The sequence below is a fragment of the Lemur catta genome, chromosome 1, assembly GCF_020740605.2.
Source record: "Lemur catta isolate mLemCat1 chromosome 1, mLemCat1.pri, whole genome shotgun sequence".
Lineage (NCBI taxonomy): Eukaryota > Metazoa > Chordata > Mammalia > Primates > Lemuridae > Lemur > Lemur catta.
The window spans coordinates 77,146,581-77,172,168 of NC_059128.1; the positions used below are offsets into that span (position 1 = coordinate 77,146,581).

Here is a 25,588-nt window from a genome sequence, read left to right on the forward strand (position 1 = left end):
AAAGTAGAATCAAAAATTACTATGAGATTATTCTATGTTTTGTTTCTGGATTTAAATGATGAAGTCCATGCATAATTAAGAGAGTAAAAAAAAAACACTTTGAAAACTTGGGTCATGCCAATTCTACAAAATAAAACAAATTTTGATCCATAGAATTTTCAAGATGATTTTAAAATATAAATTCTAATACAATAACTCACTGATTAGACTATTTATTTTGAGACATGGTCTCACCATGTTGCCCAGGATAGAGTGCAGTGGCTATTCACAAGCACGATTACAGTGAACTACAGCCTTGAACTGCTAGGTTCAAGTGATTCTTCCACCTCAGCCTCCTGAATAGCTGGGACTACAGACATATGCCACCATGCCCAGCTTGGAAATCATTTTAAAAGTTAGAAACATTTAGTCTATTTTCCAAGAAGTCTTTGCCAATTATAATAACATCTTCTACTCTTTACCCATTTTTCCTTCTCTCTCTCTTTTTTTTTTTTTTTTTTGTAGAGACAGGGTCTTGCTATGTTGCCCAGGCTGGTTTTGAACTCCTGGGCTCAAGTGATCTTCCCACCACCGCGGCCTCCCAAAGTGCTGGAATTACAGGCGTGAGACACCACACCTAGCTCTTTACCCAATTTTCTTAGAGAATAAAAAGTAGTTATAAACAGGAAAACGTTAGGTGTTGTCAAAGTCAAAATAAAATATAGAGGTGAATCTCTAAATTATTTTTTTATTTGGGAAGCAAGATTTGCGTTTCGAGCATACACATAGACCAGGCGGGTCTTCAGTATGTCGGAAGAACAAAGAAAAGGTTAGGGTTGTATTAGAAAAATGTTACCTATTCCTTTGAAAGAAAGCTCAGTTGGCACTATAGAAGCTTCTCATTGGCAGTAGAGAAGCTTTTGGGAGTTGGTAAGCTCTGACTGGCGAATGATAGTGATAGGTAAAACTAGTCATAGAGTCACAGCAGGTCATTACAGCAGCTACCAGGCAAAACCGGCCTTAAGGTTACAGTAGGCTGTTTCAGTAGCTGGGCTTGTGGACAATTCGATTCTTGGAGCAGGTGCTAGGTGCCCTAAGTACTTTTTCTCCCCGGCCTCTCAACTCTGATTTAGTTGGGTATGACAAGAGTGACTCAATTTGTATAATCGACTTTCACAGTGCCATAAGGAAATAAATAGGTGTCAGATCAATCACCTATGTTACTTTTTTATAGCATGACATATGCATTACTTTTTCACTTACAAGACTTTTTACTAAGCACCTACTATATGCAAGGCCCTAGCAACATAAAGAAGAGGAAGAAAATTCTTGCCCTAAAGGGAAAATTAGAAATTCTGTAATTAGACAATTCATACAGTTCTGCATAAACTGACCTGGGGAAAAAATAGAAAATAGTAATTGGTATTTCTCTATGTATTAATATTTCTTTCAAAGTAATTCTATGTCCTATTTATATGGTTGCTCATCTCTCCCCTATACTACTGGTCCATGAGGGGCTTTTCTAGTTTCCAGTTATCATTCACTAAGCGAAAAGGCCCCCGATAGCTCTAATGTTCCATGACTCTATATACTAGTTTGTTTTTTTTAAATATTGCTGACTGAACACAATATTTAGCATACAATAAAATGCTTCTTAAGTGATCTAGAATGTCTAAAGGTAGAAAAAATGAGTCTTCAGTAGATTATACTGACGCATGTAATTACTGTGAGTGACAAAATACAAATCCCTTGGTGAATCCCTCTCTAAGGGTGACAGTTATATCCTGGCACAGGTATCATAAGTACTTCATATTGCTGTGAGAAGACCAGTGGTTTTTCAGGGACTTGTTCCACCTGACTTGATGACCTTTACTACCATCCCTGCCTAAATGGGTCAATACTAGAAGATGAATCTCTCTATCCACAGGTTATAGGTATGTAATCTAGAAAAGCACTGACAATGGCTCCCAGGAAAAAACCTTGTAAAAACGTCCCTGTAGTTCTGACACTGAGAGCATATTTAAAAGGTAGTTTGGCCTAAAAGAACTTAAATAAGCAGATGTATTTTAAAGGTAATGAAAGACCAGAAATAAATTGGCTACTAACCGATTTTTCAGATGAGTTCAATATAATGTATTTACTGATGCAAGAATTACAATGGACACTAACATATATGTACTACATGGTAATCCAAATGTTTATGGAAAGAATTCCCTCTATTCCTGAGGAAGAGAAAGGCAAGTGAATGAATATTTGAACTCAGGAAGCTTAGTCTACTATCCCTACCTATTTTTCCATTTTAATCACTCAGGGTTCTTGCAAATCCTTTTTCCCCCTTATGTCTAGTCGCTATCCTGCTTCTTTCCAACTACCCCAATTCCTTGGCATTTTCTTCTTCCACTCCACAGGAAATAAACGACATCTCCACCTATGAAACTGCTTCTATTTTTATTCAATCCTAGTTTCCCTCTCATCTCTTATGATTCAGTATAATACCACCTACTTCAAGGAACTCCTCATCCATCTTCTCCACACAGGCTCTCTCCCACATGACTCAGGTTCCTCTTCCATCCCTTTCCTCTCCCTCTGCATTTATTTCTCACTTTTTACTCCTCCCATAATAACTATTTTCTTCCATTTCCTAAACTCTGATCCAAATCTGGAGTGTGAGATATGGAAAGAAATGATTCCTTCCCAGGAAACTTACATCAGGTTCAGCAATATAAATGAGCAAGAAGGTATATTTGAGATTTTTATTAGCACATGGTCTGTGTCTGCAGGCAAGGTATAACTAGAGCAGATTAAGAAAAAAATTAAGGGCCGGGCGCGGTGGCTCACGCTTGTAATCCTAGCACTTGGGAGGCCGAGGCGGGTGGATCATTTGAGCTCAGGAGTTCGAGACCAGCCTCAGCAAGAGCGAGACCCCGTCTCTACTAAAAATAGAAAGAAATTATATGGACAACTAAATGTATATATAAAAAAAAAAAATTAGCCGGGCATGGTGGTGCATGCCTGTAGTCCCAGCTACTCGGGAGGCTGAGACAGTAGGATCGCTTGAGCCCAGGAGTTTGAGGTTGCTGTGAGCTAGGCTGACGCCACGGCACTCACTCTAGCCTGGGCAACAAAGTGAGACTCTGTCTCAAAAAAAAAAAAAAGAAAAAGAAAAAAATTAAGAAGGTGTGTGGATGAACTAGAGAGATAACAAGCAAAGTAGTAAGAATGGACATCCTCTTTGTATTCCCTTCCCCGTAATCTAAGGCAAAGTAGGGTCTGTGGGCCAAATCTGGCCTGCCCAACGATTTTTTTTTTAATAGACTGCTATTGGAATACAGTCACTCTTATTTGTTTAGATTGTCTATGGCTGCTTTAGCACTACAACGCAACAGCAGTGGCGAGAGAAACAGCATAGCCCACAAATATTATCTGGCCCTTAACAGATAAGTTTTGCTGACTCCTGGTCCTCTTACCTTCTCCTGAACTTTCATTCTCCCTCTACTAAAAAATTCCGTTGTGGGACATACATTATTGATTTTTCTCTTTAACACTGATTCTCTAGGGGTTTCTAGGTACTACACCATATCATTTGCAAATGAAGATAATTAAGAGGTTAGCAAAATTATAGAGGGCCAGATAGTACATGGTTAGCCTTGTGGATAAGATTCACTAATGGATGCTAAAATGAGTAGGCAAAAGTATGAGAAACAAGAAACACAGTTGCAAAGTATCTTCCCATAAGAGTCGTATTACTTACAAAGAGAAAAATACTAATTTTACAGTGGAATAACCTGGCCACCTCAACCACATTATCACCATTAATATCATCAGTAATAAGACAAATCAACATATGTACTCCTTGTTTAATGTCATGAATTTTCCTCTGATCTTTGCTTTAAATTGATTCCATAGATTCTGATGTATAGTGTTTACATTATCACTATTTTTTTTCTATAACTTCACTTTGTATTTTCCCTTTCAACCAAGAGCACAATCATGTGTCGCTTAACAACAGGGACACATTCTGAGGAATGCATTGTTAGGTGATTTCATCGTTGTGCAAACATCAAAGAATTCACTTATACAAGCCTACTACACACGTAGGCTATACGGTATACCATAGCTAGGAGCCTATTGCTCCTAGGTACAACCTGTGATAACATGTTTTTGTACTGAATACCGTGGGCAACTGTAATACAATGGTAATTATTTATTTATCTAAACAGAAGAAGGTACAGTAAAAATACAGTATTATAATCTTATGGAACTACCATCATATATGTGACTTGTCATTGACTGAAATGTCATTATATGGTACATGACTATAGTTTAATAGGAGGTTTTTAAACTTCCAGGTAGAAAGGCCTTTGATATTTTTATTTTTGTTAGTAATTTCTAATTTTCTTGAAGTGTGATCAAATAGTATAATACTACTACTTTGTGGAACTCTTTATATTTCTTTGTGACCTAATATCTGATCAATTTTTGTGAATGCTCCAGGGGCAACTGAGCTGAAAGTATAGTCTCTTATTATTAGGGTGTCGAGTAAAAAAATATAAATAAGATCTAGCTTATTGATTATGTTGTTTAAGTCTTCTATCTTCTTATTCTTTGTACACTTGATCTGTCTTGAACTGATAGTAGCACACTAAAATCTCTGATTATTAATTAGTGTGTTTCTATTTCTCTCTCCTTGAATATCCTTTCGTTGTTGTTTCCTAAAGGTGAGTATGATTCTGGCGACTAAATATTAATAAATTTTATATCTTATTTATGAATTGTGGCACTTAGCATTAAAAAGTATCCTTTCTAACTTTTAATGTTTGGGCTTGAATGCTACAATGTCTGGTATCAGAATCATTACTCTTTTCTTACTGTTTCCATTTTTCTGATATATCTTTGTCTACTCTATCCCTTTCTGAAATATTTTTTTAGGTGTGTCTTTTATATATAGCATACGAACATAGCTATATTAACCAGACTAAAAATCTTTTTCTTTTAATAGATGAGTTAAGCTCATGTATATTTATTGCTGTGACTAGTATGTTTGGTGTTAACTCTGTCATAGTATTTTATTTTAATTGTGTACATTTAAAGTTTACAACATGCTGTTATGGGATATGAATAGATAGTAAAATGGTTACTATAGCGAAACAGATTAACACATCTATCAATTCATATAGTTACACTTTTTTTGTGATAAAAGCAGTTAAAATCTACATATTTAACAAAAATCCCTAATATAATTTTATTAACTATAGTCCTCATGCTTGTACATTAAATCTATACATTTATCCTATATATCTGCTATTTTGTATCCTTTGACCAACATATGCCCATTTCTTCTCCATGTCCCCTTCACCACCCCCTGTGGTAACCATTGTCTTATTCTCTATCTCTGTGCATTCAAGCTTTTATATACATTTTATATATATATATATTCTTCATATAACTGAGATAATGCAATATTTTTCTTTCTGTGTCTGGCTTATTTTACTTAGCATAATGTCCTCCAGGTCCATCCATGTTGTGGCAAATGGCAGGATCTCCTTCCTTTTTAAGGCTGAGTAATATTCCATTTATATATATACAATTTTCTTTATCTATTTGTCTGCCAGTGGGTATATAGGTTGTTTCTATACCTTGGCTATTGTAAATAATGCTGCAATGAACATGGGAGTGCAGATATTTTGTATGGTCAACTAATTTTCAACAAAAGCACCAAAAGAACACAATGGGGTCCAATAAATGGTGCTGCGAAAACTGGATTTCCACATGCAAAAGAATGAAATTGGACCCTTATCTTACACCATACACAAAAATCAACTCAAAATGAAGAACTAACTATAAGACCTGAAACCATAAATCTCCTAGAAGAGATCACAGGGGAAAAGCTCTGTCATAGTTTTTAAAAATCACATGTATTTTATTAATATTATGTTTGCTATATTTCTTTCTCTACAAAATGGGTATCCTTTGTACTTTAATTTGCAAACAATTTTATTTCAGAAAGTTTGCCTTTTTGTTCTAATTGTTATTTTTTGACATATACATTTTTCAATGCTCTTAGTTCTCTGTTTTCTTACTTAACCTTTTCTATTAGGTTTCTACATTTTACTTGGTATTATTTTGTGTTTCTTCTTCAGGGACTCCAACAATATGAATGTTAATCCTTCTCTGTCTGCCTTGCTTTTGCACTAATTTCTCTTTAATCCTTTTAAATTATTTCTTTATTTCATTTTCATTCTTTCAGGGTTTTTTCCTTGCATTTATTCCATGACCTTTATTAAAATTTCACTTTAGTCTGTTTGCCTTTGTGTACCTTGTATGATGATATATTTTTCAATTCTGAGATCATTTTGTCTTTTCCTTCCATTTCTTTCCTGAATTCAATCAAGTCAAATTTTTTCCTGTCCCAATAAGGTCTGAACTTCAGCCCTCAGGCAGGGGCAGAAGAGCTCTTAGATGCTTAATATCAGCTCTAGGAGTAGTAGCTGCACCTTATATTTGTTATTCCTGCATTCTTTACATTTCTCTTTACTTCTTACTACTCAATCCTATGCTATTCCAATTCTCTATTATTGACTACAGTTAACAATAGTTTATTGTATATTTTAAAATAGCTAGAAGAGAAGATGTGAAATGTTCCCAACACAAAGAAATAATAAATGTTTGAGGTGATGGATGTCCTAATTACTCTGATTTGATCATTACACATTATATGCATGTATCAACATATCACATGTACCCCATAAATACATATTTTATTGTGAATCAGTAAAAACATTTTTAAGTAATTCTTTATATTTTTTGTACTCAAATTACTGTGTGGTTTCTCTCTCCTGATTAGATCCAAACTGATACATCTTTTTTCCTTCACCACCCAACTGTCAAAGGGCACTTCTCCTTTTTTTTTTTTGAATCATGCATATTTTTACTTCCCTTAAGTCCATCATCTGATCTATCCAGATACTTTTTTAGGATGGGTTTAGTCTTTCTGGCCTTGATTTTAGATCAACCTTAAGTTCCACTACTAACTACCTTCTTTCCCACAGTTTTTCTTGGTCTGCCTTTATAAAGCCTGTGGCAGGGTTAGGTAAGGCAGAAGCATAAGAGATATTGCACTAGGATTTGGTATCTGTTTTTTTTTTCTCTCTTTTTACTTACGATTATTTTGAAGTTTGGGCATCCTCTGTCTTCAAGTTATGCTTGAGGACGTGTTTGTTTGTGTAATTTTAGTTTTCCTTTTTTGTTACTCTGTTTTGGAGGAAACATTGGACGATGGGAACTTAAGCTGCCTTCATTGTCTTTAGCTACCCTGAAGTCCAATCACCTGGTTTTTTTAAGTTTGAGACTTATTTACTTCTTTTTGCTTTTTTGTTTTGTTTTATTTTATTTTATTTTTATTATTTTTTTTTAATTTTTATTTTTAAAAATATAGCATGGGGGGCTCTTCCGGTGAGGACCAGAAAACTTACTAGACAAATTCTAAAAGAGCTGTAACACTAGAGACTTCTACTTCTAACAACAATCAAAAAAGAAGTACAAAAGCACTAAAACATAAACCAAAATTTCTGGACTGGCTCCAGCTCTGCCACTAATATTTATCTGAAGTTGAATGATTCACTTCAGTGTTAGGATTACTTCCTCATTTGTAAAATAGGGTAGCTGGACTAGGGCAGCAGGATCCAAACTCTGATAAGCATGAACACTTGATGCATGTGGATTTCTGTGTTCCACCCATAGAATTCTGATTCAATAGGTCTAGGGTGGTTCCTAGGAATAGATACAAATATTTTTAAAAATCTGTGGTGATTCTGATGCAGCTTGTCAGAGTCTCACATTTAGGAACCTTTAGACAAGATAATTGTGGTATCAACTCCAGTTATATGAGTGCATGCAAAATTTTCTGATTTAACAAGTCCTAGTGATCCCATCTTTCAATATAAAAATCATCAGAGCCAGGCGCTGGGGCACGTGCCTGTAGTCCCAGCTACTCAGGAGGCTGAGGTAGGAGATTTCTTGAGCCTAGGAGTTCGAGGCTACAGTGTGCTATGATTGCACCTGTGAACAGCCACTGTGCTCCAGCCTGGGCGACATGGTAAAACCAAGTCTTAAAACAACACCACCACCACCACCAACAACAACAAAAACCCCAAAAAACAAAGCAATGGATTAATGGTAAAATATCCCAATTAACTGAGATTGTATGATGGTTTTTCCTATTCACTTTTTTTTAACCAAACAGTTAAAAGCAACCAGAGTGGGTAAAAAAATGGGTCAGAAAAAAAAAAAAGACAAACAAAACAAAATAAAAAACAAAAGGAAATGTATTAAATATTCATAAAGGAAAAACACTGAAAACAAAGGAAATATACAATAACCTGCTCCTAATACACTATAAAAATTAAATCACTTTCTTAAGAGGAACATGCTACATGTTTTGTTTCCACTAAACTTAAGCACAGTATAGTTATACATAATTGTGGCACATTCTTTTTAGGGTCCCAAATATTCTTTGGAAATGGAACTAATGCCCTTCTCATTTTGAAGAAAACTCACTGTAAATCCGACATCAACAAGTCACATAAGCTCCAAGCTCTCACTTCACAGTATAATCCATCAGTACTTTCTAAAACAAGTCATTCCAAAGGCATATACAAGAGCACTATTAATTCAAGGAAATCCATAGGCTTTCCCCTATGTCTTACATTTAGCCATCTGAGGGCATGCGGATGAAATAAATTTCTGCAAACACAATGCATCCAGGAAAAGATACCACTAAAGGGTCTGCTTAGGACATACCCAATTGCAGCAGGAGTCAAGCGGGTGTGCAACTGCGGGGTGGTAGAAGTGGTGGTGGTTGTCAGGGAGCCATCAGTTCCAGTCTTCTCCCAGTCAAAAGGGTCACTCTCAGTTACTCCAAAGGTCTTGATGCTATTGTCAAACACGGATGTAAGAAGCTAAACCACAAAGACAAAAACTAGAGTAAGCCAACAATAAACACAGTCACTTTCTTCTATAATAGAAAGCACCCCAGACTCATAAAATAATTTTGTAATATGATTTTCTTTAAAAACTGATGGTTCAAATAGAGAAATTTGAATAAAAACTATACATAGATGATGATACTGAATTAATGTTGATTTTTCTCAGTTGTGTAGGAGAATGTTTATATTTTTGGAAGATACATAATTAAGTATCATATCTATAATCTATTTTCAGATAGTTTAGAAAAAGGATGTGTGTTGTGTGATGTGTATGTGTAAATGTGTATTCAGTTGAACCACCTATTTTATCATTTATTTGTCAAAAAGCACACAAAAAACAAGGACATTTTTACATGGTTCAACCTAAAAAAGAGACAAGGGTTAACAGATGGTATGTTTAGGTTAGGAAAATATACAAGTTCATTGTGCTTTCTTCCAATTTTTTCTTTTTGGGGTGTGAAAAATTCTGAAAATATGTGTGTGTTTCCATGTACAAATTATCAAAAAGAAATCTGCCCTATTAGTGTGATTTATATAGTATATAATTTCATTTTTTGTCTTTAAATTCCTAAATTTTGATGTGGTCTTCAGAAGGATCTCATAAAGACCTTTATTGCTTCTGTCAATAGGCATCATATTGTATGTTATGATTATGGCTTCATTCTCTCCTTATCATTTGTTACCCTGTTAGTATCCTGTCCTCTGAGATTCATCATATACATTTCCTGTCTCAGATATGAAATCAGTACTTCTTCATTGGAGGATTTTGTGCAGGTCTATTTTAGGCTTTAAAAAGATTACTCCAGCTATTAAGTGGACAATAGATGCCATAAACAGGAATGGAGATGAGGGTGCTTGGAACAGATGACCACTTAGGAGGCTACTGTCAGCTGAACCAGGATAGTAACAGTAGAGGTGATAAGAAGTGGTAGGATTTGGATATAATCTGGTGGTAGAGCCAACAGTCCTTGCTGATGGATTAGAAGAAAACTGTGAGAGTAAGGAAAGAATAAAGAATAACTTAGATTTCTGTCCTAAGACACTGGCTAAATGCAGTGAGATGGAAAACAGTGAGTTTGGGGATTGGGATATTGGAATTTTATAGGGTTTAGGGAGGAATAGGAAATACAGATACAAATTTGGGTACCATTAGCTCATAGATATCAACAAGTATTATTTAAAGCCATGGGACTCACTGGTATCATTGAGGGAGAGTAGAGAGCAAAAAGGTCCAAGTCCTAAGGCCTTGAATACTCCAATGTGTAGATGGAAGGAAGAGAAGGACTCAGCAAAGGAAACAAAAAGGGAGTGGCCAGTGAAGTAGGAAAACCAAGACGCAGTGTTCTAGACTACAAGTGAAGATATCGTTTCAGTAGGGAGGATGGTCAAATCTTATCAATTATAAATAGTTATTTATGATTATTTAATTTCTCTTTCTTTCAGCCTAGATTATAAGTGCCAAGAAGCTGGTATTTGTCTGATCTTATTCATCACTGTATCTAAAGGGTCTAACACACTGCCTTACACATAATACTCTAAAAATATTCCAAGAACAAATGTTTATTTGTAATAATATTTACTGAAAGAGTCACATGACCCTGCCTTTCACTTAAGTCCCCAAAAGAAAAATAATATATGTAGAAAAAGAAACTAAAAAGATAAAAGGGAAGATTATAAAATCTGGAAAATTTATTTTGGTCCTATTTTTGTTGATCTCAGTTACCTATGTTATAGCTTAGACTTCCCTGAAATATCAGAGACAGAGGGCTGTAGGAAAGACTAAAGAAGAAACAAAGATGGATTGGGACTGAGTGTATGGGAACTGAAGGTGCCAGGCCTTTGACCCGCTCTCCTGACTCTGAAATCAAGGTTCTCATAGGTTCTCACAGAGTGAGATCCATGCTTCCCAGAAGGTGGAGTCCCTATAAATGAGGCATCACTTGCCCTGCTGTGTGAGCATTTAGACTGCCTCTGCTAAATCTCTGCCAATGCTGTGCTGTAACAGGAATGATCCTAAATGGTTTTTATGTCAGATGTCCTTTTATCATGGAATTATCTTCTTACTTTTATCATAGTATTGTATGTCTTAGAAAACGTATTCTATGGCATTGGAGCTCAAATTTGAAACGGTTTGTTACTATGATGATGATACTAGAGACCAGCAGCAGGAGGCAGAAAGACAGAGGACACAGAACAAAAGAAACAAGAGGAAAGCTAAAAGCACTGAGGCACTTAAAGGCACCCTAGTGGGAACAAATAGTCAAACTGGGCAGAGTGCTGCAGATATTTTAAAGAGAAAAACATTTCTAATCTACCAAAATAATTTTCTAATTCAGGACGAGGGTGGCTCTAAATCCTAACTTTCATAAGACTGGAATAGTAGAAACAGGACAAGTCAAGAACTCACTTTTTTTGGTAACTGAATTCATTATATCACATTTGACTAACATAAATAATACAATCAGAAAATTCCAATTCAGTTACTCATTCAAATAGGTTTGAGAATAATATAAATTAGTCCCTTATATACTGTTCATAAATATAGTAGTGTGTGCATATATGCATGTGTGTGTAAAACTTAAATAGCTGTCATTCTTTTTTCACCCCAATACAACTGGGGAATAAAACACTTTCTCCTCAAAACAGAGTCACCATAGCACTAATTCACAAACTAAAAAGGGGGCAAGGTGAAATCTGAAAAACCCTTCCAGATGATTCTGATAGTTCCCTCTAAAAGGTATGTTCCATATCTCTCTACTGATAATCACTGAAAATCTAGTATATGTCTAACTCCTTTACTTCCTTCATTTAATAATATATTCTTAGAAAATATAAACTCAGGGCAGGTGTGGTGGCTCATGCCTATAATCCTAGTACTCTGGGAGGCCGAGGCAGGAATATTGCTTGAAGTCAGGAGCTCGAGACCAGCCTGAGCAAGTTCAGGAGTTTGAGACCAGCCTGAGCAACAGTGAGACCCTGCCTACTAAAAATAGAAAAATTAGCCAGGCATGGTGGTGCAAACCTGTAGTTCCAGCTACTTGAGAGGCTGAGGCAGAAGGATTGCTTGAGCCCAGGAGTTTGAGGCCACTGCACTCTAGGCGGGGCAACAGAGCAAGACTCTGCCTAAAAACAAAAATAAAAACAAAAACAAAAAACAAACAAACAAACAAAACTCACCTAAATTTACAGTCCAAGTTTCTCAAACCAGGGTAACTGTGTACTCCCAGGGGATGCAGCCATCTGCCACAGAGAGTTTAAAGCCCACTTGATAAATGTGGCACAGCTTCCTGGAGCATTTTACTCAGTGGTATGGTATCGTAATATTTTATAATACAATGAACACAAAGAAGTTAGAAAGCAAAATTCACATGGAAATGCAAGAGAATGCAAAGAAATGTTGGACTTGTGGCTGACACTTTAAGACTATTTCAAGACCTCTTAAAAAATATGTTTATACTTTGCCATAATAGGAGTAATTGGTGAAATAGTGTGAGAAACACTAAAACTATAATATCAATAAGAAAGTGAATCTTCTGTGAATGGAATTAGGGAGAGGAAGCAGTTTAGGGAAGGGGAAGTTGTGGGGAGGGGGAAGAAAAGAGGATTTGAGGAGGTTACAGACAAGCAAAAATGCAATATAGGTTTAGCATCCTAAATCTGAAAACCAGTAATCCGAGATGCTTCAAAATCCCAAATTTCTTGAGCGCTGACATGACGCTCCAAGGAAATGCTCACTGGAGCATTTCAGATTTCTGATTTTCATATTTGGAATGCTCAATCAGTATAATGCAAATATTCCAAAATCCAAAAAAATCTGAAATCCAAAACACTTTTGGTCCCGAGGATTTCAGATAAGGGATATTCAATCTGTATTACTTTTTACTTGGTCACTGTGTGGATTATTTGTGTTAATCTCCCTTCTACCTGAACTTATGAATCAGACACAGTCTATTTTTCTCAAGCATAATTATAATGGGATAAACAATAAAATAGTTTTTCTAAAGCAAATTATTCAAGACACAAAAAAGTTAATAATAGTCAGTTACCATGTCAGGGTAATGAGATTCTGAGTAATTTGGATTTTCTACATTTCTGTTATTTCAAAGTTTTTATAATGACCATGTACTACTTTTATTTTTAAACAGGGTCTCGCTCGGTTGCCCAGGCTAGAGTGCCATGACATCATCATAGCTCACTGCAATCTCAAACTCCTGGGCTCAAATGATCCTCCTGCCTCAGCCTCCCGAGTAGCTGGGACTACAGGCACATGCTATCACGCTTGGCTAATTTTTTGTAGAGAAAGGTTCTCACTATGTAGCTGAGACTGGTCTTAAACTCTTGGCCTCAAGCGATCCTATCACCTCAGCTTCCAAAGTGCTATGATTACAGGTGTGAGCCACTGCAACTGGGCCCTACTTAAAATAACCAGAAAAAAATTAATAACAAAAATGTATTATCTAAAATAAATTGATTGTACATCTATGTATAGCTCACAAAGATACTTGGTGCTAGCTCCTACCACCAGGAATATTCATTCATTTTTTTTCTTTTTAAAGGTGGGGTTTTGCTCTGTCTCCCAGGATGGAGTACAGAGGCACAGTCATACCTCACTATAGCCTCGAACTCCTGGGCTCAAGCGATCCTCCCGCCTTAGCCTCCTGAGGAGCTGGGACTGTGGGTCCCCACTACCATGCCCAGATGATTTTTTAATTTTTTTGAGATGGGGTCTTGCTATATTGCCCAGGCTGGTCTTGAAGTGATCCTGGCCTCAAGCAATCCTCCTGCCTCAGTTTCCCAAAGTGCTGGGATTACAGATGTGAGCCACCACACCTGGCTACCCTTATTCTTTACAGCAATCAGTCATCTGACTTAGGGCACAATGCCTTAGGGAAGCACTACTCTATCCTTAATACAAAATGTAATCAATAGCTGTATCGTATTTACTTCTACATGAGATCCAGTTTGCCCTTTCAAAGAGAATGTAGACCAACTCCAGCCTTGGCAAAAACAAGAATTATTTGTAATGTGATATTAAAAACTCATTTATTAAAAAATAAATGGTAAATTAATGGATCAATAAAGCACTTAAGCAGGAGAGCAGAATGGCTGTGTTGGCCTGGTTGACTCAAAGACAGATTATTTACTGCAAAAGAAATTGCTCCACTTCAGTGATGTGTAGATGCAACAGAGGGAAAGAAATGCACATGTTTGACTTCTCTGCTCTTCCTGGGAATTTTAGCGACACTGGTGGAGAAAAAAAATTAAATTGTACCTATCCTCTGAAGATTTGAATAAGCAAAAGATAGAGACCCATAGAGAGAATAAGCTGAAGAGGCTGCAGAGCTTTACCTGTTTTCACCATTAACTCATGCATCATTTGACAGGGATACATTCTGAGAAATGCATCATTTTGTCATTGTGCAAACATACAGTATGTACTGAAACAAACCTAGATGGTATAGCATACTATGTACCTATATAGTGTAGCTTATTGCTCCTAGGATATAAACGTGTACAGCACATTCCTGTACTGAATGCTATAGGCATGTATAATGTAATGGTTAAGTATTTGTGTACCTAAACATATCTCAACATAGAAAAGGTACAGTAAAAATACGGTATTATAAGCTTACGTCCAGGACCACTACTGTATTATGTGGTCTACTGTTGACCAAAATGTCATTATATGGCACATGACTGTATATCAAGAAACTGGAGCAACTCAGGAGTGCCCCCATGGTCAGGTCCCCCAGGACCTGAGGTGCTGTGAGGCAGCATGGTTGCTCACTCAGCCAAAAATGTGGGCTGGCATCAATGTCTTCCCTTTCAGGCACTCAATCAGCCCACTAGATAAACTGCCTGGCAATACGGTATACCAAAGCTTCTCCATGCCTCCTAACAAGGCCAATAAAAAAGGAAAATAACATTTTCTTATTGCCTTAACAGGACAAAGCAATAGAAAGGAAATAAAAGAAGCTCTATTAATACAGAAGTAATGTTGAATAGAATAAAAAAATGAAGAAAAATGAGGTAATTATAAACAAATGCAGTGTAACTGAGGTACATGTAAAACCACTTAAATTTACACAATGCTTTACAATTTACAAATCATTCTCACAATTACCTTATTAAAATCTTAATGACAACGCTGTGAAGTTAGTATTTTCACCATTGCACAGACTACAAAATTGAGATTTAGAAAAGTCACATAAATGGTGTGCAGCAAAGCACCAATTTAAACAGGTCTTTTAAGTGCAGTGTTGTTTCCACTGCAGAAGAGATACAGCCAGTCAGCCAGCAAGGAAAAAACAGCATATACTTGAAATTATCTTTGAAAGCCCCATACAATGTCCATAAATACAGAATACTACTGTCTCTCAGTAGATGCAACAAAACTACTTTTTCCTCCAGCACTGGAATAGATGTCTGTTTGTTCAGATGAATGTGGCTGAAGCAAGCTGCCTGCAGGTAGTGGTTACGTTGTGCCAAAAAAAAAAAACTACTTTTCTTTAAAATATTAGAGCCACAGTTTGTGCAGCCTACTATGGGGCCCCTGGGCTCCTGTCAATGAGAAAAAAACCTGTGGGAACAGCAGATACACAAGGGCACTCCCCTGGCAGGGATGGGGAACCTGCGGCCTCAAGGCCACACGTGACCCTCCAGATCTCCAAGTGAATCCCAACTTCACAGAACAAATCTCTTTATTAAAAGAGATTTGTTCTGTAATATTTGGATTCAGTCAAAAGCCTGCACTTAAGGATCCAGAAAGCCACATGTGGCCCCAAGGCCACAGGTTCTCTACCCCTGCCTGGGCATAGGGCATGACTAACTGAGCCAAAGGGCAGGCAGAATCACAGATGTTAAAAATTTCCTGTCTCCTGAATATACAACTGAATTTAAGTGAGTCAAGTAAACATGCATGTTCTGTGACTCTGCTGTATCCTATAGTTTTATCAAATATCCATTCATTGATTCAGATATACATTGAATGCCTACTGTCCTGGGTGCTAGGAATGCAAGTATTAACAAAACATAGTCCTGTCTTCAGGGTGTTTACGTTCAGCAGAAGCAATATCAATTTAAGCAGATTTAATTTAATTTGGCAAACTTTCATTAAATGCCTATCATTGTGCTAAATTCTTGAGGAAACTGAGGTAAACATACAAGGCCCTGGCTCTCACATAGCTTATTTAGTAAGGAGACAAAACAAAGTATGCTAAGAGTTGAGCAGAAGGAATCAGAGGAGACTGTGAAGAAGCAGACATCTGAGTTAGGCTTTCAATTTCTTAAGACAAGCAGTGTTATGAAACACAGGCATTCCAGGCAAGGAAAGCCAGGAGAAGGGCTGGTAGTCCCATTTGACTGCATCAAGGGGTCTAATACAGCTGGATCACATAAGTATAATGGCAAATGAAAGGAGGTAAAGTCAAAGAGGTGGAGTTAAGAATTCATCTCCAGCTCCACTACTTATACTCAAGTCAAGCAATCATCATCCCTGGCCTCCTGGCCACAAGGGGAGACTCTGCCTCTCAGCCTCCCTTGCAGTTGGAACTGGGCCAGAGTGATTGAGTTCTGGCTACTGGGTATAGGCCAAAGTACTGTAGATCATTTCCAGGCCTGGCCATAAAACCCCTAAGTGATCATCCACACCTGCTCTTCCCCTTCCTAATGACTCTAAAGGCCACGTATTGAAAAGAGCAGTGTCAAAATACAGGTGAAGCCTGGATGTTCAAGTTACCACTTGAGAGTTGCCTAGGAGAGCTATCCAACTTGAATAGTGTGTTATGTAATCAAGAAATAAACCATGGCTGGGCACAATGGCTCACACCTGTAATCCTAGCACTCTGGGAGGCTGAGGCCAGAGGATCACTGGAGGTCAGGAGTTCGAGACCAGCCTGAGCAAGAGCAAGAACACTCCCGCCCCCATCTCTACTAAAATAGAAAAAATTAGCCGGGCATGGTGGTGTGTGCCTGCAGTTCCAGCTACTCAGAAGGCTGAGGCAGGAGGATCTCTTAAGCCCGGGAGTTTGAGGTTGCTGTGAGCTAGGCTGATGCCATGGCACGCTAGTAGGGACAACAGGGTGAGATTCTGTCTCAAAAAAAAAAAAAAAAAGAAGGAAAGAAAAGAAATAAACCTTTGTGGTGTTAAGACACCGACTTTTTTTCAGATGTCTTTCTTTCCAAGGCACAGCTCAGTCTACCTCAATATTTTCCTAACTAGTCTCTAATTCTCCTTTGCCTCATTTGAATGCACAAAAACTGCAAAAGTAATCCTCTAAAAACACAAATTGGATTACCATGCTCTGTTTACAACACTTCCAAGGCTTCCTGTTGTACTTAGAATAAAATCTAAACTCTTTAAAAAGACCTATAAGGCCCTGCATCATCTTTTTTTTTTTTTTTTTTTCTTTTTGAGACAGAGTCTCACTCTGTTGTCTGGGCTAGAGTGAGTGCCGTGGTATTAGCCTAGCTCACAGCAACCTCAAACTCCTGGGCTTAAGCGATCCTACTGCCTCAGCCTCTCGAGTAGCTGGGATTACAGGCATGTGTCCCCACACCCGCCCAATATTTTTTATATATATATTTTTAGTTGTCCAGCTAATTTCTGGTTTTTTTTTAGTAGAGACGGGGTCTCGCTCTTGCTCAGGCTGTTCTCGAACTCCTGACCTCAAGCGATCCACTCGCCTCGGCCTCCCAGAGTGCTAGCATTACAGGCGTGAGCCACCGCGCCCAGCCCCTGAATCATCTTTTAAAACTCATCTCAAAACATTCCCTTCCCTCATTTATTAATACTACGCCAGGCCACATTTGTCTTTCAGTCCTTTCTTGCATCAGGACCTATGCATGCACATGTTCTTCCCTCTGCTTTTAACATTCTTCCTCTTATTTTTGCTCTTTACAAAGCCAAGACAGTCCTATCTTTTGGGGCTTGGTTTACATGGTAGTCATGTTATTCTCTAGCCCAACCTCTTACTTGTTTGCCTAAGAAGCAGCCCATGTATGAGCTCTGAAAAATTTAACTTAGATGTTACCAGAGTTAGGGGATCCTACAACTGCTCTAAGTCCCCCCCAGAAAGAGGCAATCTACTGCATTTTGATGTCATCTCTGGTTAAATACCCCAATTCTTAAGCCTGGAAAGTATATTAACAAGATTAATGAAGTTTGTTTGGCTTTGGATTTCCTCTCTGTCTTATCCTCTGACATTAGCAATGTCGTGACAGTATGTGAACTGGTTGATACATTTTCATTTCAGGCTCACCAACGGTGTATATTTATGGGTTTCTTTAGTCTTTTCAACTTGCTAAGTGATGCTTATAATCTGAACACTCCAATAAAGATATTTCTTGTGTTTTTATCAGGATCATATGATCCTATTAATTACTGACAATAATCTGACAAGTTTTCAAATAATTTTTTAGTTCTTCCACTGCATTTTCATTAACCAGTCATGGCAGTATTTGCTTTACAGTGCCTATTGTGTTTGTGGTCACCTCTTCAAGGGAAGCAGGATGGTAAACTGGAAAGAGCTTAGGCCTTACTGAATGAGTTAGAAATGAGTTCAGATAACACTTTTGGCTCTACTAGTTTATGAACTAAGACTCCATGAAATAGACATAACAATATCACTCAGGTATTATTGTGACATTACCATGTGTCATTATTGTGACAGTAATGTGTAAAGGTACTAGAATTCTTCCTTATCCAACATGATACTTCTATCTTAGTTCCCCATTCACTAGTAACAGTGTCACCTACACGTGGAATTCCTGTGCTGGAATTCAAGAAGGCTGATAAGATTTCAGTAGGCACCCCTCAGAGATATTTTCCTTTCTCAAACACTTTAAAAGGATTTATTTAAATTATGAAATGGCCATAAGATTTAAGGTTTTTTTTTTTTATCACTATCTGCATTACTGAAAATGTTGGCCTAAAACTTTAACTTTTTATTTTGAAATAATTAAACATTTATAGGAAGCTGAAAAAATAGTATAGAGAGGTCCCCTTCACCCAGTCTTCCCCTATGGTAACATCTTAAATACCTATAGTATAATATCAAAACCAGGAAAATGACATTGGCAGAATCCACAGAGCTTATCAAATTTCACCTGTTTCACATGCACTCAGTGTGTGTGTATGTGTGTGTGTGTGTGTGTGTGTAGTTCTATGCAATTTTACCATCTGTGCAGATTCATGATCCAACACTTTGTTTCTTATGGTTGCTTTAACATTTCAGAATCTCATAATAAAAATAATAGTTATAGTAAGATATCTGCTTTAATCCTCATTATAATTCTGTGTATTTATGCACTTACATAGGTTGATTCTTCTTATATTTCCTGAGTAGGAGACTATTAGCCCAAAATAAGATTCAATTAATACCCAACACTTGTTGAAAATTTACGTGTCAGGCACAGTACCAGGAAAAAATAAAGCTGGGTGCAATGGCTGATGTCTGTAATCCTAGCACTTTGGGTGGTCAACACAGGACAATTGCTTGAGGTCAGGAGTTCAAGGACAGACTGAGCAACATAGTGAGATCTCATCTCTAGAAAAATTAGCCGAGTGTTGGTGGCACATGTCTGTAATCCCAGCTACTCAGGAGGCTGAGGCAGAAAGATCACTTGAGTCCAGGAGTTTGAGGTTGCAGTGACCTATGATGACACCACTGCCTGCATGCCTGGACAATAGAGTGAGACTCTGTGTCCAGTAAAAAACAAAAACAAAAAAATAAAAAATAAAATAGGGCGTAGTTGTTTCTCCAGGATTTAAAAGTCAGTTAGGAAGACAGAATCATACATAAATACTAAGTACTGATAAACTTGATATAATTTCCCAAAACAATATAATACTTTCCAAAAGCAAGCGTTAGCTTTACTGTGAGAGATGCATAAAAGATTCCTGGTAGGAAACAAAATAACTACTCTCTCTAGTTCTATACCTGCTGTCAGGGTGAGCAATAGCAGGCTACTGGATGAGGTGTTGACCATGTACAAGATGTTAAAGTAATATTGTTCCTTGACAGAAACTCTAATTTTTAAACATTTATAAATCTTTTTTTTTCTTTTCTCGTTTTTTATTTTTTAACTTCACTACCAGATCCAGTGCCTTCCAACAAATCTTTACACATTCAAAGTGAAAGTGGCTCTGTAAAACTGAATGATTTAACATTTTTGGTTATAAAGAAAATGTGTATTCACTTTTTAAAAATTTCAAAATATTAAGGGAGTACAAATGTTTTAGGTTACACAGACCACTTTTGTAATGCTTGAGTCCCAGCTAAAGGTGTGCCCGTCTCCCAAACAGTGTTCATCGTACCCATTAGGTAGGTTTTTGCCCCTTTCCTCCCCTACTCTCCCCCCTGGTTGATTTCCTCTTAGTTTTACTTCCCTCTGTGCACATGTGTGCTCATCAGTTAGTTCCTATTTAATAGTGAGTACATGTGGTGTTTGTTTTTCTATTCTTGAGACACTTCACTTGGGAGAATGGTCTCCAGTTACATACAGATTACTGCAAAAGGTATTAATACATCTTTTTGTGGCTGAGTAGTACTCCATGATATACACATACCACATTTTATTAATCCACTCATGATGGGCACCTGGGTTGATTTCACATGTTCACAATTGTGAATTGTGCTGCAATAAACATTTGAGTGTAGGTGTCTTTTTGATGAAAAGTCTTCTTCTTTTGGGTAAATACCCAATAAAGGTAGGTCTACTTTTAGATCTTTGAGGAATCTCCATAATGTTTTCCATAGGGGTTGTACTAATTTGCAGTCCTACCAACAGTGTATAAGCATTCCTTGCTCTCTGCATCCATGCCAGAATATATTGTTTTTGCACCTTTTTTTTGAGACAGACTCTTGCTCTGCTGCTCGGGCTAGAGTGCTGTGGTGTCAGCCTAGCTCACAACAACCTCAGACTCCTGGGCTTAAGCGATCCTACTGCCTCAGCCTCCCGAGTAGCTGGGACTATAGGCGTGCACCACCATGCTCAGCTAATTTTTTTTTTTCTTTCTATTCTTAGTTGCCCAGCTAATTCTTTCTATTTTTAGCAGAGATGGGGTCTCGCTCTTGCTAAGGCCGGTCTCAAACTGCTGACCTCAAGCAATCCTCCCTCCTCGGCCTCCCAGAATGCTAGGATTATAGGCGTGAGCCACTACACCTGGCCGTTTTTACACTTTTTGATAAATGCCATCCATTCTAAGGGGTAAGGTGATATCTCATCGTGGTGTTTTTTTTTTTTTTTTTTTGAGACAGAGTCTCGGTCTGTTGCCCAGGCTAGAGTGAGTGCCATGGCATCAGCCTAGCTCACAGCAACCTCAAACTCCTGGGCTTAAGCGATCCTCCTGCCTCAGCCTCCCGAGTAGCTGGGACTACAGGCATGTGCCACCATGCCCAGCTAATTTTTTTCTATATATATTTTTAGTCGGCTAGATAATTTCTTTCTACTTTTAGTAGAGACGGGGTCTCGCTCTTGCTCAGGCTGGTCTCGAACTCTTGACCTCGATCTATCCATCTGCCTGGGCCTCTCAGAGTGTTAGGATTACAGGCGTGAGCCACTGCGCACAGCCTCATTGTGGTTTTAATTTGCATTTCCCTGATGATTAATGATGTTGAGCATTTTTTCATATGTTCATTGGCCATTTGTCTTTCTTCTTTTGAGAAGCTTCTATTCATGTCTTTTGCCCATTTTTTAATAGGGTTGTTTATTTCTTGCAGATTTACTTGAGTTCTTTATAAATTCTGGTTAATAGCCCTTTATCAGATGTGTAGCTTGTGAATATTTTCTTCCATTCTGTAGGTTGTCTATTTGCTCTGTTGATTGCTTCCTTAGCTGTGCAAAAGCTTTTTAGTTTAATCAAATCCCACTTATTAATTTTTGTTATTGCCACTGGAGTCTTTTTTCATAAATTCTTTGCCTAGGCTGATATCTAGAAGAGTTTTACCTATATTTTCCTCTGGAATTCTTTTGGTTTCATGCCTTAGATCTAAGTCTTTTATCTATCTTGAATTAATTTTTATGAGTGGTGAGAGGTAGGAGTACTGTTTCATTCTTCTGCATGTGGCTATCCAATTTTCCCAGCACCGTTTATTGATTAGGGCTTCTTTTGTACACTGTTGTTTGCTTTGTCAATGATCAGTTGATTGTAGATAGATGGTTTTATATCTGGGTTCTCTGTTCTATATCTCATTGGTCTATGTCTCTATTTTTATACCAATACCATCCTGCTTTAGTTACTACAGACTTATAGTACGGTTGGAAGTCTGGCTTTGTTCTTTTTGCTTAAGATTACTTTGGCTATTTGGGCTCTTTTCTGGTTCCAAACGAAGCACAGAATAATTTTTTCTAGATCTGTAAAGTATGACTTTGGTAATTTGATAGAGATTGCACTAAATTTGTAAATCACTTTGGGTAGTATGGACATTTTAACAATGTTTATTCTATCTATCCATGCACATGCCATGTTTTTCCATTTGTTTATATCCTCTGTGATTTCTTTCCTAAGAGTTTCATAGTTTTCCTTGAAGAGATCTTTCACCTCCTTGTTTAAGTATATTCCTAGGTATTTTATTTTCTTTGTAGCTATTGTGAATGGTATTGAGTCTTTGACTCTCAGTTTGACTGTTATTATTAGTATACAGAAATGCTGCTAATTTATATACATTGATTTTGTATCCTGAGACTTTGCTGAATTTATTTATCAATTCCAGGAGACTCTTGGTAGAATCTATGGGGTTTTCCAGATACAAGATCATATTGTCAGCGAAGAGAGATAGCTTGACCTCTTCCTTCCCGATTTGGATACCCTAAATAGTCTTCTCTTGTCTGATTGCTCAGGCTAGGACTTCCAGCACTATGTTGAATAGAAGTGGTAACAGTGGGCATCCTGTCTTGTTCCAGTTCTTAGGGGGAATGCTTTCAACTTTTCCCCATTCAGTATGATGTTAGCTGTGAGTTTGTCATATATGGCTTTTATTATTCTGAGATATGTTGCTTCTGTGACTAGTTTGTTGAGGGTTTCTATCAAAAGGGTACTGGATTTTGTTGAATGCTTTTTCTGCATCTATTGAGAGGGTCATATGTGTTCGTTTTTGCTTTTCTTTATGTGGTGAATCGCATTTATTGATTTACATATGTTGAACCATCCTTGTATCCCTGGAATGAAGCCCATTTGGTCCTGGTGGATTATATTTTTGATGTGCTATTGAATTTAGTTTGTTAGTGTTTATTGAGGATTTTTACAATTACACTCATAAGGGATATGGTTCTGTAGTTTTTTTGTTGTGTCCTTTCCTGGCTTTGGTATCAAGGTGATGCTGGCTTTGTAGAACAAGTTGGGCAGGATTCCCTCTTTCTTGATATTATGCAATAATTTCTATATTATTAGTACCAGGTCTCCTTTGTAGGTCTGATAGAATTCAGTAATGAATCCATCTGGTCTGGGGCTTTTTTTCGTTGTGAGGTTTTTTCGATCTCACTGTTCGTTATTGGTCTGTTTAGGAGTTCTATTTCTTCCTGGTTGAGTCTTGGGAGGTTGTGTGTTTCCAGGAACTTGTCTATTTCCTCTATGTTCTCTAGTTTATGTGCATAGAGATTTACACAGTATTCATGGATGATGTTTTGTATAAGAAAATGTGTATTCACTTTGATCTTAGCTCAGAATATACAAAGTTGGAGACATACCATTACTATTTTATGTTCATTGTAGCTAGGGAAGCAGTCATGCTAAATACTGGTATGCTATATGCATGTTGCTAGAGGAGGTTTGTTCCTGTTGTTTTTGTTTTGTTTTGGTTTTTTAGAGACAGGGTCTTACTCTGTTGGCCCAGGCTGGAGTGCAGTGGCATGATCATAGCTGTTGGGTTCAAGAGATCCTTGTACCTCAGCCTTCTGAATAGCTGAGACTACAGGCATGTGCCACCACGCTTGGCTAATTTTTAAATTTTCTGTAGCAATGGGTCTCATTGTGTTGCTCAGGCTGGTCTGGAACTCCTGGCCTCAAATGATCCTCCCGTGTCAGCCTCCCAAAGGGTAGGATTATAGGCATGAGCCACTGCACCTGGCCTTGTCATTTTTAACTACACTGGTTGTCCCATGAGGAATTTAAAATTTGAAAGAACAGTAATGAAAATCAAATTCGGGAATGAATTTCAAATTGTAAAATTAACTATAGGGATAGCAGTAGTTCATAAGAGCATTCAGATTCAAAGTAGAGTAATTTTTCTCAAAATGAACACTGCTGCAAGTCTCTGTGAGGGAAGCAAGAGGCAGAAGCTGCAAAGCTCAGACCTTATAACATGATGTCACATTGATACTAGCCATCAGAACACACCAATCACTTACATTAACATCTTTTTCCCAACTATTATTCTCCTGTACACCTGCCCTCAGCTCCCACTGCTTATAAAAGATCAGAGAGTAGGAAAGGGTCAGATTATTTACAGAATCTGTAAAACAAAGAAAATGCCAGGCCTATTCTCTATCTCCCCCAAATACGAAAATTACTAAACTTTGTTTTGTTATTAAGTCAGAGACAGAGCAGCGCCTAAGATAATATCCAAATGAGAAACTTGAGAATAATTTGTTAATTTAAATTAATTATAGGTCTAAATTTCAAACTTTAGTTGGTGAATATGACAGTGTTCTTTAGATTATAAGCTTAACTAAGAGGAGAATGTGATCAAAATTTTTTTACTACCCTAAGATTTTATAACCCCAAGCAAATTTTGTCAATAAAAATTATTAGTATTCAACAGGAGAAATTTGGAACATTTTCTAGCTCCTCTTGAATCTAGTCTTACTGGTATAATTTCATTATTTTAATATTTAAGTAATGAAACCTTTCTACATTTGAGAAAATACACATAAAATATAAATATAAGAACACATTCCAAAGCAACTCATATGTAATGTATTTTCTCAATTTGTTAGACAGCCCATATGGTTTATAATGCAAATTGCTACATATGAAAGAAGTCCAGCTCACTCACTCAAGGTCTCTAAGGACCCAAGATTGTATGTTGCCTCTCTGCTTTATATCTTATTTCTGTCTTATACAAAAGCAGCTATTTCATAGAGAAATAATTACTAAATGTAAATAAATTCACTGTGCTGTAGATATTGTTCATCTTTGGGCAACACTGACACTTTAGAATTTAAAACTTCCATTAACAGGCAATAAAGGTTATTTGTTGTCCTTTGTAAATGAAAATGATGCATTCATACATATTATTATTATTATTAATCTACATGTGGACTTCATTTAGTTTTCTGTGGGAGCAATTATTTTGCATTAAGCCCTGACCAAGTTCTCCCTGACAGCAACAGAATCTTCTGAAACATAGCTGTTTAGGGTTAGGGTTGCCATTTATGGTAAATCTAGTAGATCCTTATATGGCCTCATTAACTGATGCTCTAAGGAAATGATTCGCTGACAACAGACAAAATGGAGCCAATAATCTTCATTTACTGCTGTCTCAATAGCATATTAACATATGATACGCAGTCTTCAATTCCTCAACAGGTACATTACCTAGTTGGACATTTCCTTTTGGTCAACAAACTAGCTCTAGAATTTACATAATTTGAACTATCAGCAGTTCTATACAGCAGATGAATAA

The 25,588-nt window shown here is 37.2% G+C and overlaps 1 protein-coding gene and 1 non-coding gene across 3 annotated transcripts in view; both read right to left on the reverse strand.

Annotated features, from left to right (window-relative positions):
- The window catches only part of TTBK2 (tau tubulin kinase 2), a 132,002-nt gene that overhangs the window by 27,195 nt on the left and 79,219 nt on the right, over positions 1–25,588 (reverse strand). For both annotated transcript variants that reach the window (XM_045539634.1, XM_045539627.1), the window contains one exon: positions 8,779–8,936. In XM_045539634.1, coding sequence (XP_045395590.1) covers positions 8,779–8,936 — 158 coding nt within the window. The remainder of the gene's footprint in view (positions 1–8,778; positions 8,937–25,588) is intronic.
- Positions 7,419–7,481, reverse strand: LOC123631257. The gene has a single exon (XR_006733101.1). It is a non-coding gene; the product is annotated as a U7 small nuclear RNA (small nuclear RNA).